The 14,606-nt window shown below is 38.5% G+C and overlaps 1 protein-coding gene and 1 long non-coding RNA gene across 2 annotated transcripts; both read right to left on the minus strand.

Moving 5' to 3' along the window:
• Positions 1 to 1,272: 1,272 nt before the first annotated feature.
• Positions 1,273 to 7,815, minus strand: LOC126825587 (uncharacterized). Its single transcript, XM_050555251.2, has 10 exons — positions 7,771 to 7,815; positions 7,559 to 7,643; positions 6,885 to 6,944; positions 5,959 to 6,135; positions 4,962 to 5,100; positions 4,445 to 4,553; positions 3,836 to 3,908; positions 2,930 to 3,073; positions 2,022 to 2,164; positions 1,273 to 1,516 (listed from the first exon to the last, which is right to left on the minus strand). The coding sequence occupies exons 4-10, from the start codon at positions 6,055 to 6,057 to the stop codon at positions 1,279 to 1,281; spliced, it is 945 nt and encodes a 314-aa protein (XP_050411208.2). The 5' UTR covers positions 6,058 to 6,135; positions 6,885 to 6,944; positions 7,559 to 7,643; positions 7,771 to 7,815; the 3' UTR covers positions 1,273 to 1,278.
• Positions 7,816 to 8,350: 535 nt separating this feature from the next.
• LOC130013777 (uncharacterized) lies at positions 8,351 to 10,466 on the minus strand. The gene is made up of 3 exons (XR_008788929.1): positions 10,369 to 10,466; positions 9,605 to 9,704; positions 8,351 to 8,439 (listed from the first exon to the last, which is right to left on the minus strand). It is a non-coding gene; the product is annotated as an uncharacterized LOC130013777 (long non-coding RNA).
• Positions 10,467 to 14,606: the final 4,140 nt, after the last annotated feature.

A 14,606-nucleotide genomic window follows, 5' to 3' on the forward strand; every position in this document is an offset into this window, starting at 1 on the left:
ATTCGCGATGACCGAGGAATCTGATAGGCTCACCAGCTGGGCTTGTACCCAATCGAAATTAGTGCCGAAATATGCAGGGTATTACGTGAAGGCCTTGATAAGGTGCACGTACTTAAAGCGAGATCAAGCCTTCTATTGAAGATGAGGAACAATGTAGGTGTTTTTCTATTTTAATGGAGCTGATTCTATATATATTGCCTTTGTATATTTTACTATAAGATTGTGATATTTAAATTGTTTTAATTTATGCATATAAATTTAGGCTAATGAAGACGGACATACGCCATACAGTGTGCTCTGAGGGAAATTTTGCCCGGGCAGCGGCACTATCGCCTACTCTTATATCGAATTCCAACTGCCAAGGGATATTTTACATGCACGCCAATGTGTACACGGGACCTCGGTTTTTCGTCCCATCCGAACGACTAGACAGCTTTCCTTGTCAGCCCCTCCGCCCTGCATCACTGACAAGGGAGAACCACGCCGGAAAATCTGGATGAACTTTTTCGGCCAATGCAGGGATCGAACACCCGACCTCCAGGCTAGCGAGCTAGCGTCTTACCCACTTAGCCACGTGATCCCCACCATTTCATTTGGGAGAACAGTGCACTCTTAAAGAATATAGTGTCACCATGTATGATATCACGCTGTTTAAATGTATTTCCATGTCAGAATGTTTATCAGAGAATTGACTAATATTCCTTCTCTAATATAAGCATGACGTGTTTATTGCAATCTGATTAAAACACAGATCCTATTTCGTTTCGTTATTATAGTTCAAAATTTTTGTTTTACTTGTCTTTACTACACTGGGATCTAGAAGAGTTTGTAATCGTTGACGTGTTCTGAATGGTGTGAAATGAGAGATTAGCCAATGAAACGGTCTGTTACGGCGAACTTTAGGCGTGTGGGAAATCCACTAGTAAAATCAATGCTGATTGGTTAATCAAATGTCTGACGTCATAGGGTCAAAGGCCGCTCGTATGACCTCTGACGCGACCTATCGCTACAACCGGTCAGATCTTCATGTAGTGTAGTCCATCGAAAGTTTAAAAAAAAAAACGAAACGAAATATAGATCTGTATTTTATTCAAATTGTGTTTATTGAAGTTAGTTTGTTGTTCGGTATTCGGTATTCGCCAACAACGAGCCAGTTTGTTGTTCGGTATTCGGCGGTGGGATTTCACATGACTATAAAGGAGGGGTGTTATCAATGTTTAAAATAGGAAAATAAATTTTATTTCTATTTTATAACAGAAAAATGTTCGAGACTTCAACTCAAAGTTGCTGACATTGTCGATCTACCAGACTCATGGTAGCACGCCCACTGTTTCCAATCTGGCATTTCACATAAACGGGATTCATATCTTCAAAGAATAAAAATGTAACCATCTCCATATAAGCACCCTGTAATTCTAATTGTATATCATTGGTTCCTACTGTAAAAGATATTACCCGGTTTCTGGACATTGGCACCCATTTACTGAACTCTCCATAAATAATAACGTTTCTGTCACTGCAAAGGAAAGAAGGATTTAATACGAGAGATCTGCTTAAAATATTTGTCTTTTGAGTCGACTTTATAAAACATGCCTTAGAACTCGGAAAAACATAATCTTCAATTTGCCGTGATTTGACTTCACGGTAATATTGAAAGTATTCAATTTAGCTTGCATGCAAAATTGGAAACGAATCTGCCAATTCATCGCTGTGGTTCCACAAACACGCCGCATGATATCTCGAGAACATTGCTTTGGTCTTAACGTAGATCTGTTTTTTTGATTTTCGACTGGGCTATATTAGGATATCGATAATTTTAGTCCATTTTGTCATGAGTGAACATACAAGAACTTTATGTCAACTTGAATAAAACTGTTTTCTGACAAGATAACGATCGGTGAACAACTATATAGACAATACGATCTATGTTCAACCGGGGCTCTGAGTTTTATTTAATTTTTATTATTTGTTGACATACATTGTGGGGTGGTATTGTGGAAGGCGACCTAGATTTTACTTACGACAATGAGAACTGCATGCTGGTGTGATATAAACAGAAGTTGGATTTAGTACAGGCAGTGGTAAGATTAAGTGGCTGGTCTTCCGTAAATGGAAGAGGAACAATAGCATCAACAGTAGTATGAGAATTTTTCATGATGAACGTCTGGAATATTAAGATGTGTGGGGTTTTTTTTAAATTCTACATTATTAAAATTTTAAAAGGTCGGAATTTCACTTTTTAGGTTCGTAGCAGATTCAAAAGTAAATATTAATATAATTTTAGACTTCAATTACAGCATTGTATCCAATGTCATGGACAAAGAAACCTTCAGACAATAATTTAGGAACATAAATTTAGTCAACAGATTTCTTGTGGGTATATTGGCGAATGAAACAGTGAAACGAAAGACCAATCATAACAAAACCGTAGTATCTCAAAAATTAAAGGAATTATCACCAATTGAGCATACCTTTGCATCACGAACAAATCAAAAACATAATGTACATACAGTACATCGAAATTTCATTTTTATCGACAAATTTCATGAAAATTGATTAATGTCATGAAAACTGATGCGTTCCAGTGACATGATCGCAAGGGGTGAATTTAAAGGCTTAAATCGCCATTTACATCCTGCAAACCAAGCGTGCCGCTGAAATGTCAGTAGTCTAAACGGATCAAACTATACTTAGTCCGAGCCCACGGCCCGGTATATTTCATATGTGCATGTGTTTCGTAATGGCTTTAACAGTATAACCCGTGTGATTTTATGCGAACAATTTTACGTATAACCGTCTCCCGAAACCGTGGGCTCCAGAAAATGGAGATCGGCACAATTTATTGAATTTCATGTGCACCAGGACGATACTTGACCCACCCCAACCAGGCCTTTTGTATGGGATTAAACAAAAGGGACTAATTACTCACTGACAACGACCCAATATGCGACGGAAGCAGACTAAACGACGAATTCATATCAGCTGCTAGAACAATACGGAAATAGTAATCATTGATCATAGTATGTGTTGACCAAACTTCTCCTTCTGGTCCAATACCATCCTGAAACGCTAACTGTAAAAAACACAAAGAACATGGATCGTCATAATAATATAATTAAAAGGCTATTATCTCTTCCCCTTCGAGGTGGCTGGGTGGCAGAATCGTTAGCACAAGCGCTCTGTATCATAAGGTCTGCCATTGAGTCATGTGTTAGTCCCGAAATGACCTAGTTTCTGTCGAGTGGACGTTAAACTCTCTCTCTCTCTCTCTCTCTCTCTCTCTCTCTCTCTCTCTCTCTCTATCTCATAGCACACTGCATGGCGGTTGACTGCTAAATGATAAGGCCAGATCAATTTTTTGTCATGGGTCACGAGATGTAAACAGGACTAGCGCTAATCCCAAACTTAACCCTAACCCTGGACCTAGCCCTAATGCTTACTCTAACCCTAACCCACAATCTCGCCAACAATCACGTGCCCTAACCTTTTTTTACATCTAGGCGACCTTAACAAAAATTGAGCTGGCCTTAACAAATAGATTTAGCCCTGCACGGTGGATGTCCGTCTTCATTAGGTCTATTGTTAAAAAAAAGTTTTTATTTCAGTACACTTGTAATTTTATTATGTAATGTCGTTCGGATGGGACGAAAAAGCGAGGTCCCGTGTACACATTGGCGTGCACTTAAAAGATCCATTGACAGTTAGAATTCGATATAAGAGTAGGCCGTAGTGCCGTTGTCCGGGCAAAATTTCCCTCATAGCACACTGTATGGCGTATGCCCGTCTTGATTAACCCTGTTAAACACCATTTCATTTCATTTACTATGTATCATACCTCTAGAATTCGAGCATCTATAGCCATGGCGGGTTTATTTGGTTTCAATATCAAACCATCAGCATCACACGATCTGAAAACGAAACATGTGAAACGTCGAATACCGAATTTAAAACAGATATAAAATCATGTTGAATAGTAAAATTTTCCAACATAAAGTGTGTAATTCGGTAAAGTAACAATAATTCATCTTTCTATTCCTATAAGCTAGACTATTTTTTTAAGAATATTACATATACATATTCTAACAATATTAGCATGACGAACCGTACATATGACTTATACGAATGGTCTAACCACGCCAACTGACTCAATGATAGACCTTATGATACAACACGAACGCGTTAACCATTCGGTCATCCAAACCCCCTGATAAATCGATATAATAAAGTACTTTGATACCTCGATGTAAAAGAAATACATAGAGAATTTTCTAGCAAGAAGTAAGGCAAAGAATCACATTATCACCAGTGGAAGACAAAGAATCATATTATCACCAGTGGAAGACAAAGAATCACATTATCACCAGTAGAAGAGAAGACCCACCACGAATTTAAAAATATGGTATAATGGATGGTTTATATATAGGGGTATACTTAGTGCTCTTACCTCATTATCAATTCAACATCAGAAAACCCTATTTTGTCAGAAGGGCCAACAGGTCCTGTACTTAAAGTAGCTACCGCTGCTATTAATCCGGGGTTTGGTTCATTCAGATCTGAAAACAAAGGGTGGATAAAATTGCTTTCGGGCGAGATAACGATCGGCCAACTATACAGGCAATACGATCTATTACCTACCGGGGTGCTCCTACAGACTTATAGTCAGTATTTTGTAGACATTCATTGTGGGGTTGAATTGTGGATGACCCCTAGAATTGGAACGGCGGATAAAATTGCTTTCCGGCGAGATAACGATCCACGAACAACTATATAGGCAATACGATATATGTTCTACCGGGGTGCTCAGACAGAGTTATAGCCAATATTTTGTTGACTTTCATTGTGGGGTTGGATTGTGCCCTAGTTTTGGAACGGCCCTCTATTGACAGTTTCTTGGCCCGCTGATGGTTTTCACGGTTCCTAGTTTGTCTATCTGTAGTATATGTTAAATGACTATTACTCACTATAATTGTTCTTTGGTTGGTATGTGGTGGTCCAGAAGTTATCTTTAAAGGGAGCGATACCCAGACTATCAGCAAATATAGATGTGACACCCAGTCTCCAGTTATCATTACCGGGATGATAATCTTCACTGACACGGGCCTGTTAATATTCACATCAATTAAATGTTTAAAACGCTCTTAACAACATTGCATAAAATCCTAAATCCCAGGAATATAAAAGATTTTAACATGATGTAATGTAATAGGCTAGTTATGCATGTTTGAAACTTAGGTTCCGAGGCATTATGATGCTGTACCCTGGAATGGAATACGAAATTAGATTATTGCTGATACTAAATTAAATTGAGTTTATTTGATATCCTGGATATCATTTGGTGGTGATGGTGCTAGCTCAGTGGTTCTCAACTTTTCTCTTGCCAACCGCACACCTTGGAGCACACCGGTAGAGAATCACTGTAGCTAGTCAACCTGGTGGTTCACGGTGGAGATGAGAGACCAATGATATATTATGTGAAATGACTGGTATCTCTAAATTAGCTGAGGAGGAAGTTGGTATGGAAGACTTAGATATTGAGCGACTTGAGATACAACACAGGATGGGGTGAAGCTATAAAAAAAGTACAGAGAGTTGTAATGACGATTGGTATTTTGTATAAAGAAAATGTTGATGTCAAAAGAGAGAGAGAGAGGGGGAGAGAGAGAGAGAGAAATGGGGTTTGACGTCCACTCGACACAAACTATGTCATTTTGGGATTAACATATGGTTCAACTTTATTTCAATAATTCGCATGCGCATTGGGGTCTTTAGCAGTGGGAGGAAACCGGGGGGCCTGGAGAAAACCCACGAGGTTGAACAGGCGATCCTACTCCTTGACACGTACAACCGGAGAATGGAAACAATGACAGTTAACGGAATAACAGACCTTATGATACCGCGCACACGCTAACCATTCGCCCCCCCCCCACCCCGATGTAGAAAGAACATAGGATAACATACCTGGGTTACGACTGGTATTTGTAGTGATGTCAAAACGTCGCGAGATTCAGCCATGCAGTACTGTATTGTCAGTCCATTATTCTGGGCAGCTCGCCCCATCTGTAGAAGCCAATTGTTACCCAAACGAGCACTTGTCAAGGTGGCGTTCAACGTATCAAATTCTCTACCCAACCAATCCTTAAAAATACCAAAATAACAAATGAATGTCGAAAAGAGAAAAAAAATACATATACGGTAATAACAGAACACAGTTTTTATGGGATACAATCACTAGTTTATTCTAAAAGCACGACGTTTCGACAAGTATCCTCTTATCGTTATCAAGCCTGTTAATGTGTTCCCCGATCGCCAAATGCCACTTAAAGAATATATACGGTAATAACCACTTCTGAAATGAAATTTGCTTATCCAAAGAAAAACTTGGATGTTGACCAACCTTGCAAAAGAATCCGTTAAGACTATGACAATGTTGGGGGAAACTCTGAAACAGAAGGGTGCGGGTCGCTGAATAGGGTTCATCCATTCATGCCCCCAATGCGTCACATCCAATTCCCAAAAAACAATATGTTAAAAGGTGTAACCTCTATGGCGTTCTCATGGTATTTCGCCAAAGGGAGCGCGCATGGGACGGAAGGTTGTAGAATGCTGAATATCGTTATGGTTCGTCCTCTCAAAACCCCAATGCTTCTTACCAAATTTGGAAAAGAACACCCGAGCCGCCACAGCGCCTTTATGGTTACGGGTTGATCAGCTACAGACTTTAGCATTTCACTTACTCTCCAAAGGTTTGATAAAACTTGTTTACGTACCAGAAATATCTACCCTATCAATATTATTCTGCGGACTGTTTGGCGATAACCGTCGGAACAACAGGTCAACAGCCTAATACACTGAAATATGGGCGTATAAAAGTGAAAATTGTTTACCTGTTCATATACTGCCAATCCCCATGTTCTAGAATATCTGAACAGATCATCCCAAAATCGCTATAAAAAAAAGAAAAGGAAATATGATCAAAGTATGATAATGGCATCAAAAATATGACCAAACCTAGTAACCGGATAATTGGTATTAAAAATGTGACTGATGGCCACGCCGGTTTAGATAACGATATTCGTGATAATGACGGTGGTGATGCAGAAGATGAAATGAAATGAAATGAAATGGGGTTTAACGTCCTACTGTTCTGCTCCTAAACTGGGCTAATGAAGACGGTGCAGAAGATGAAGATAAAAACTTAATGATGAAGATGAAGTGGTGGTGAAGTTACAGATGGAGATACTGATGATAAAGATGATGGTGACGTTTTAGACACTGTTGTTAGAAAAGATGCAGGTGATGACGAGGGTACTGGTATTGGTGATGAAGATGTTGGTCATGATAAGGATACTGGTATTGGTGATGAAGATTTTGGTGATGACGAGATACTGGTATTGGGGATGAAGATGTTGGTGATAATGAAGAATACTGGTATTGGGGATGAAGATGTTGGTGATGATGAACATACTACTGGTAATGTTTAAAACGCTGGTGATGATACTTGGTCCTAATGAAGATACTGGTGATAATGAAGATATTGATAATAATAAAAAAAAGTCACCTCCTCAGTTGGTATGGCTAAAGGAGACTGTATAATGAAGTCGTAATCTCCTCCATTTTGCTTTGCATATGTTGTTAAATTTGACCTTAAATATACACACAAAAAACTCTTTAATGGCTTTGTTAAATATAAAAAAGGTATTCTAGGCATTAGCTTATAAAATGATTGAATGTTAAGGTTTGTTACGTTTTTATTAAACAAAATGAACTTACCAGTATCTATTATGAGCAACTAATGGCCATTGAGTCTTCTGGTTCAAACCTCTGAGAAAGAGAAAAAAATACATTGTCAGGTACAATCTTTGAAACTAAAATCTAGCTACGTAAAATCAGATATATTATAATTTAATGTAATTGTAGTGAAGACGTTTAACAAAAGGTGTTAAATTCTAAAACTCCTCAATTGCTTATAGAGTTTGAGAGAGAGAGAGAGGGGGGGTGTAACGTCCACTCGACACAAACTAGGTCATTTCGGGACTAACATATGGTTTTAATTTTATTTCAATAATTCGCTTGCGCGTAGGGGTCTTTAGCAGTGGGAGGAAACCGGAGGACCCAGAGAAAACCCACGAGGATGGACAGGCGACCCTACTCCTTGTCACGCACAACCGGGGATTCGAAACCACGCCAGTTGACTCAATGACAGACTTTATGATACAGCGCGCGCACGCTAACCATTCAGCCATCCAACCCCCCCCCCCCTCTGTGACGTACAGCCCCGGGAAATAGATAGAGTTGATATATTGCACTAATAATAGGGTTTGATATACATATAAAACTCACTCTAGTCCGTGTGGGAATACTTCTGGTAATGCAACCCATGTTATAACAGCTTTGGTAGTATTGTCTTTAGGGTAAAACCATGAATCTAGTTGAGCATACCTGTAAATTATGTATGCGTGATTAATCTGGCAAGGAGTGAAGCTGACAAGGAGTTACTATATAAGCAGTTATCTGGATTAGTCGAGACATTCCTCGGAAATGAAATGGAGTTTAATCTCCTACTGTTCGTCTCCGACTGGGCTAATGAAAGCGGGCAAACGTTATACAGTGTACTATGAGGACATTTTGCCCGGACAGCGGCGTCACAGCCTACTCTTATCGAATTCCAACTGCCAAGGGATCTTTCAAGTGCACGCCAATGTGTACACGGGACACGGTTTTTCGTCCCATCCCAAAGACTAGACAGATGGCATGTCAGGCCTGCGCCACTGACAAGGGGAACCCACCGGGAGTGAACCCGCGACCTACAGGCTAGCGAGCCACCGTCTGACATTCCTTGGTTTAAGCCAGGAGGATTCATCCGGTAAAGACGAATGGAAAAAGGTTTTCTTTGAGCAAAACGGGTTCTACTGGAACGATACATCCAATGAAAGAAGCGTAACCAAATATAACGAAAGTCTTCTAGGTGTAAGTCTGATAGGCAGTTACACTGTATTTAAACAAACGTTATTCAAGAGCTAAATCTGCCTATTGCAGGTCTTTCTTTAGGTCTGAAGTGTTATATAAACTATTAATTAGACATTTAGTAACAAAACAAGACCATAATTAACTCTCGATGCCATCTTATATGTCCGATTTTCAATGGATTTGAATTCCATCTGCTGTTCAACGCCCGTTGATGATTAAACGCAGAAATCGATAATCGAGACTTATCGTGACAGAGGTGACAATGAAAATCGAGGCTAAAAAGATTTTAAAAAAAAGTTTTCTCGGCTCAGAGTGAATCAATTTGACTGAAATTTTCAGCATATTCCCTTTACATCATCTAGATTTTAACTATTATAGTGAGAACTGCCAACTCTTTATCTAATCTCCTATAATGTATCTTTAATTAACGTACCAAATAACAAGTTTAAGGATTTGTACTCATATGAACCCTTGCTGCTTGTTATTAACAAACTAGCCAATCAAATTCAACGCCCATTAATATGAAATAACAAATAATCCAATTAAATTCAACGCCCATAAGCCAATTAAATTCAACGCCCATAAATATGAAATACCAAATAAGTGTAAAGTTAAAAAAAATATAAGCATTACCAACCTATACGGTATTCCCTGTATTTTACCATATTTCTGTACATCAATCAATGTCTGTTCATAATTCATAGTCGTATTTTCTGTTCGGTAGTAGTAATACGCTCCTATATACAAACGTACAAGTATTATATTTGTTTGAGTTGCCCATATTATTTAGTACATTTCATAATGATAGGATGTTTAGAAGAAGTCAGCACACTAGTATTATACCGGAAACTATTCTCTATGAGAACACTGTTTTGGCAGGCTAAATCTATTTGTTAAGGACAGCTCAAGTTTTGTCAAGGTCGCTGAGTTTCTCTGGGTTTTATTCCTGATTGTTTTCAAATTTGAGTGAAGTCTGTGTCACTACAGGCCGGGACTGTACAGCGCAGTGGACGCTTACGGCTATCCCCGGATCCATTCACTTTATTTGAATTGTACGTTTGTTTGTGATTTCTGCGTAATTATGTCTTGTTCGTATATTTGTTTTTGTGTAAGTTATGCTTTAAATTTTTATATGGCGCGAATGTGTAAAACGTCATCAGTAACAGTATTTTGATGTGTGCGAACAACAAATTAATCATATAACTAGCATTATTGTTCGTTGAACAACTGTCTGAAGCATTGTAAATTTTAAACGGATTTCTTCGATTGTGAACAAACTACTTAATTTTGGTTATTATAATAGCAGGTTAGTTTATAATAACCAAAATTAAATAGTTTGTTCATAATCGAAGAAATCCGTTTAAAATTTACAATGCTTCAGACAGTAGTATTATTTCTTACCATTGTCTGTATAATACCCAAGATAATTGATGGTAAAATCACTGTCTCGATAGGCACTTGTTTTACCATAAAATTCTCTCATTAATCCTCCCCAATCAGCATACGCCTATAGAGAGATTCAAATGGACAAAAAATATTACGTTTACTCCAAACAAACAACTAAAATAAAAATCATTTAATTCTTTCATATGACTTAAATAATATATTGAGTAAATATAATAAAGCTTTTCGTAATTTTATGAAAAGCCAGTTGAAATAGATTTGAAAACATAATATTCATTTTTAAGTCTGAACTAAAATGTACAAGTTTTTTTTTTATTACAGGTAATAAACTTACCTGATTTATACCCATAGAACCAAAGAATACAATATACTCAGTTGAAAATAGGGCGGGAACTGTATCGACCTCTCCCAGCAGACCCCAACTTATGGAGTTTTCACTGCCACTATAATGTAGCGATGACGACATGAACTCACTGAAAGGGGAGATAATTACAGCATTTCCGGTTTTATCTAACAATGCAAATGGTCCACTGGCTAATCCGGACACAATATTTAGTTTTCCGGGTTGGAATCTGAAAAACAAAAATGTGAAAAAAGACAATAATCAATAAAAAAAAAAATATATAAAATACACGCAACGTGTGGAAATACAATCTGATAAAATATACAGACCTATATTTCGTTTCGTTTCGTATGTTTTTTATACTTTCGATGGCCTACACTACATGAAGATCTGACCGGTTGTACTATAAGATCGTGTCAGGTGTCGTACGAGCGGCTTTTAACCCTATGACGTCAGACATTGATTAATCAATCAGCGTTGACGTTTCTAGTGGTTTAACAACAGTTCCGTACATGACACGCCAAGAAGTCGCCGTAACAGACCGTTTCGTTGGCTTATCCCTCACTTCAACCAGAACGCCGGGAATATCACAACTCTTCCAGATCCTAGTGTAGTGAAGACAAGTAAAACGAATTTTTGGACTATAAAAAACGAAACAAAATAGAATCTGTGTTTTAATCAGACTGGTGGAATACGTACACATAGTCCTTCGGATGAGCCGAAAAATCGAGGTCCCGTGTACACATTGGCGTGCAAGCTAAATAACTGTTGACAGTTGAAATTCGATATAAGAGTAGGCCTCAGTAAGTCATTTTACTGATCAACTAATTCCATATACTATTTACTAGGCCTATGGTTTCATACACCCTCTGTTTACTAGGTTTTTACTTATGGTTTCATACACCCTCTGTTTACTAGGTTTTTACTTATGGTTTCATACACACCATGTTTAATCCTACCATGATCAAACAGTTGTTGAAGAAAGAAAATATCATCTGTCAAATTGTTTGCTTTCTAAACAGATGAAAGGGGGTTGGGTGGCCAAATGGTTAACGCGTGTGCGTTTGATTACTAGGTCTGTCATTGAGTCAAGTGGCGTGGTTTCGAATCCCCGTTTGTACGTGACAAGGAGTAGGATCGCTTGTCCAGCCTCGGGGGTTTATTCTAGGTCCTCCTGTTTCCTCCCACTACTAAAGACCCCTACGCGTTAGCGAATTATTGAAATATAATTGAACCATGTATTAGTCAAGAAATTACCTAATTTGTGTCGAGTGGACGTTACCCCCCCCCCCTCTCTCTCCCTCTCTCTCTCTCTCTCTCTCTCACTCTTAAACAAATGATTGGATACCGGATACTTACGTGCCCAGTCTGTAATCCGATGCAAACTGTCCACCTCCATAGGAAAAATAGCCGAGTGGTTCTGCAGTTGAGACAGCGACTTGGAATGCCGGGAAATGAGATATGACAGAACCGGGGTCATGAACTGAACATCCCGTAGTATCATTATAAAATGTCTAAAATAAATAAAAATTAATAGAAAGAAAGAAACATACATCTATGACCATCAGCTAATCTGTTTTCCACAGAGCTTCAAACTCATTTAGCAGCATATTGTGAATATTTGTCAGAATAAATGTTAATTTTTGTATTTTTATTATAAATAGTACATAGTTTGACAATGTGTACAAATTAGAACTGCTCAAAAACTGTGAAACATAACTATTTATGTTTAAACTGCATTTCCTCCATTTTTTACTTTTCTACAGAATGTGTCATTTTCTTCAACAAAATGTTAAATATCTCCAAAGGTTCTCATCCGATTTTTTTTTCAATTTACAGATTATTATGATCCCCTGTGAAGGGTTTTCCTGTGTCGTCACACATATATTTACATCATGCCAAGCCATATATTAATCAAACGATACATGTTATACAGAGAGAGAGAGAGAGAGAGAGAGAGAGATGGGGTTTAACGTCCACTCGACACAAACTAGGTCATTTTGGGACTAACGTATGGTTCAATTTGATTTCAGTAATTCGCTTGCGCGTAGGGGTCTTTAGCAGTGGGAGGAAACCGGAGGACCCGGGGAAAACCCACGAAGTTGGACAGGCGACCCTACTCCTTGTCACATACAACCGGGGATTCGAAACCACGGTTTTCCTGGAGTAGGGCAAAGATTGATGAGTAGGGCATACAATGATGAGTAGAACATACACTGATATGTAGAGCATACATTGATGAGTAGGGAAGACATGGAGTAGGGTAGACATTGAGTAGGGCATACATTGATATGTAGGGCATACATTGATATGTAGAGCATACATTGATGAGTAGGGTAGACATTGAGTAGAGCATACATTGATATGTAGAGCATACATTGATGAGTAGGGTAGACATTGAGTAGAGCATACATTGATATGTAGGGCATACATTGATGAGTAGAGCATACAATGATGAGTAGGGCTTACACTCAATATCGCATACATTGATGAGCAGGGCATACATTTGTTGTCATACCAATTTCAAAGAATTTTGAACTAGTAGTATAGAAATATAGATGACGAAACACGAAAATAAGATACAATTTTAATTGGATTGGTTAAATTTTCCAATATTTGTCCTTTTTATTTATTCTTTGTACATCACAGCAATTACATGTTAAATCATGGCTATATATAGTAATTTAAGTCGAAATTCTGAATTTTTAAGGCAAAGAATAAAACATGACAGTTACCTGCTTAAAGATAACAAAATTTTGTGATGTGTACTGTTTAAAAGTAGCGGAGACGATTGTATTAAGCTCGATGCTAAACAACCATTCTGTACTCGTGTATGACCCTAGTCGATCTATGTCATTATCAAGCCGAACACCCACGTTCTTCAATGTTCCATCACCAGTAGAGAAGGTTTTACCAAAAGCATTGAACACAATCGGTGCACTGTTCAGCCATGTTGAAGTGTCGCTGATACCAATTTGATAACTGAACGATGATTGGTTTAATCTCAGGTTAAGATACCGGGGTGGTGTCGAACTCTCAAACTTTAGAGGTCCTGAAAGTCGGGAATAATAATTAATATAATGATGAATCATGAATAAATTTTATAGGGTTTTATGGCAGCCGAGGCCTGGACCATGTACGTGGACGTTTCATATTCAGATTTGCTTAATTACATAATATCGACTAGAGAGAGAGAGAGAGGGAAATGGGGTTTAACGTCCACTCGACACAAACTAGGTCATTTCGGGACTAACACATGGTTCAATTTTATTTCAATAATTCGCTTGCGCGTAGGGGTCTTTAGCAGTGGGAGAAAACCGGAGGACGCAGAGAAAACCCACGAGGTTGGACAGGCGACCTTACTCCTTGTCACGTACAACCAGGGAATCGAAACCCCGCCAGTTGACTCAATGACAGACCGTATGATACAGCACAGCGCACACGTGCTCACCATTCGCCCCCCCCCCCCTAATATAGTACAAATTTTACCTTTTAAATATAAACGATCTGGTTAAATTGTGTGCCTTAAATATTTAATTAAATTTGTTTTTCCTGCGTGGTTTCCCCTTGTCAGTGGTGCAGGGCGGAGGGCATGAGAGGTCCCGTGTATACATTGGCATGCACGTAAAAGATCCCTTGACAGTTGGAATTCGATATAAGAGTAGGTCGTAGCACCGCTGTCAAGCAAAATTTCCCTCATAACACACTGTATGGCGTATGCCCGTCTTCACTAGCACAGTCGAAGCAGAACAGTAGGACGTTAAACCCCATTTCATACCATTTTCACTTCTTAAATTTTTGGCCCTGCCATTACCTAATGTTAGACAAAATTTCCATTTCACACTATAATTGAGAGAGAGATGGGGTTTAACGTCCAATCGACACACATTAG

The sequence above is a fragment of the Patella vulgata genome, chromosome 1 (assembly GCF_932274485.2).
Source record: "Patella vulgata chromosome 1, xgPatVulg1.2, whole genome shotgun sequence".
NCBI lineage: Eukaryota > Metazoa > Mollusca > Gastropoda > Patellidae > Patella > Patella vulgata.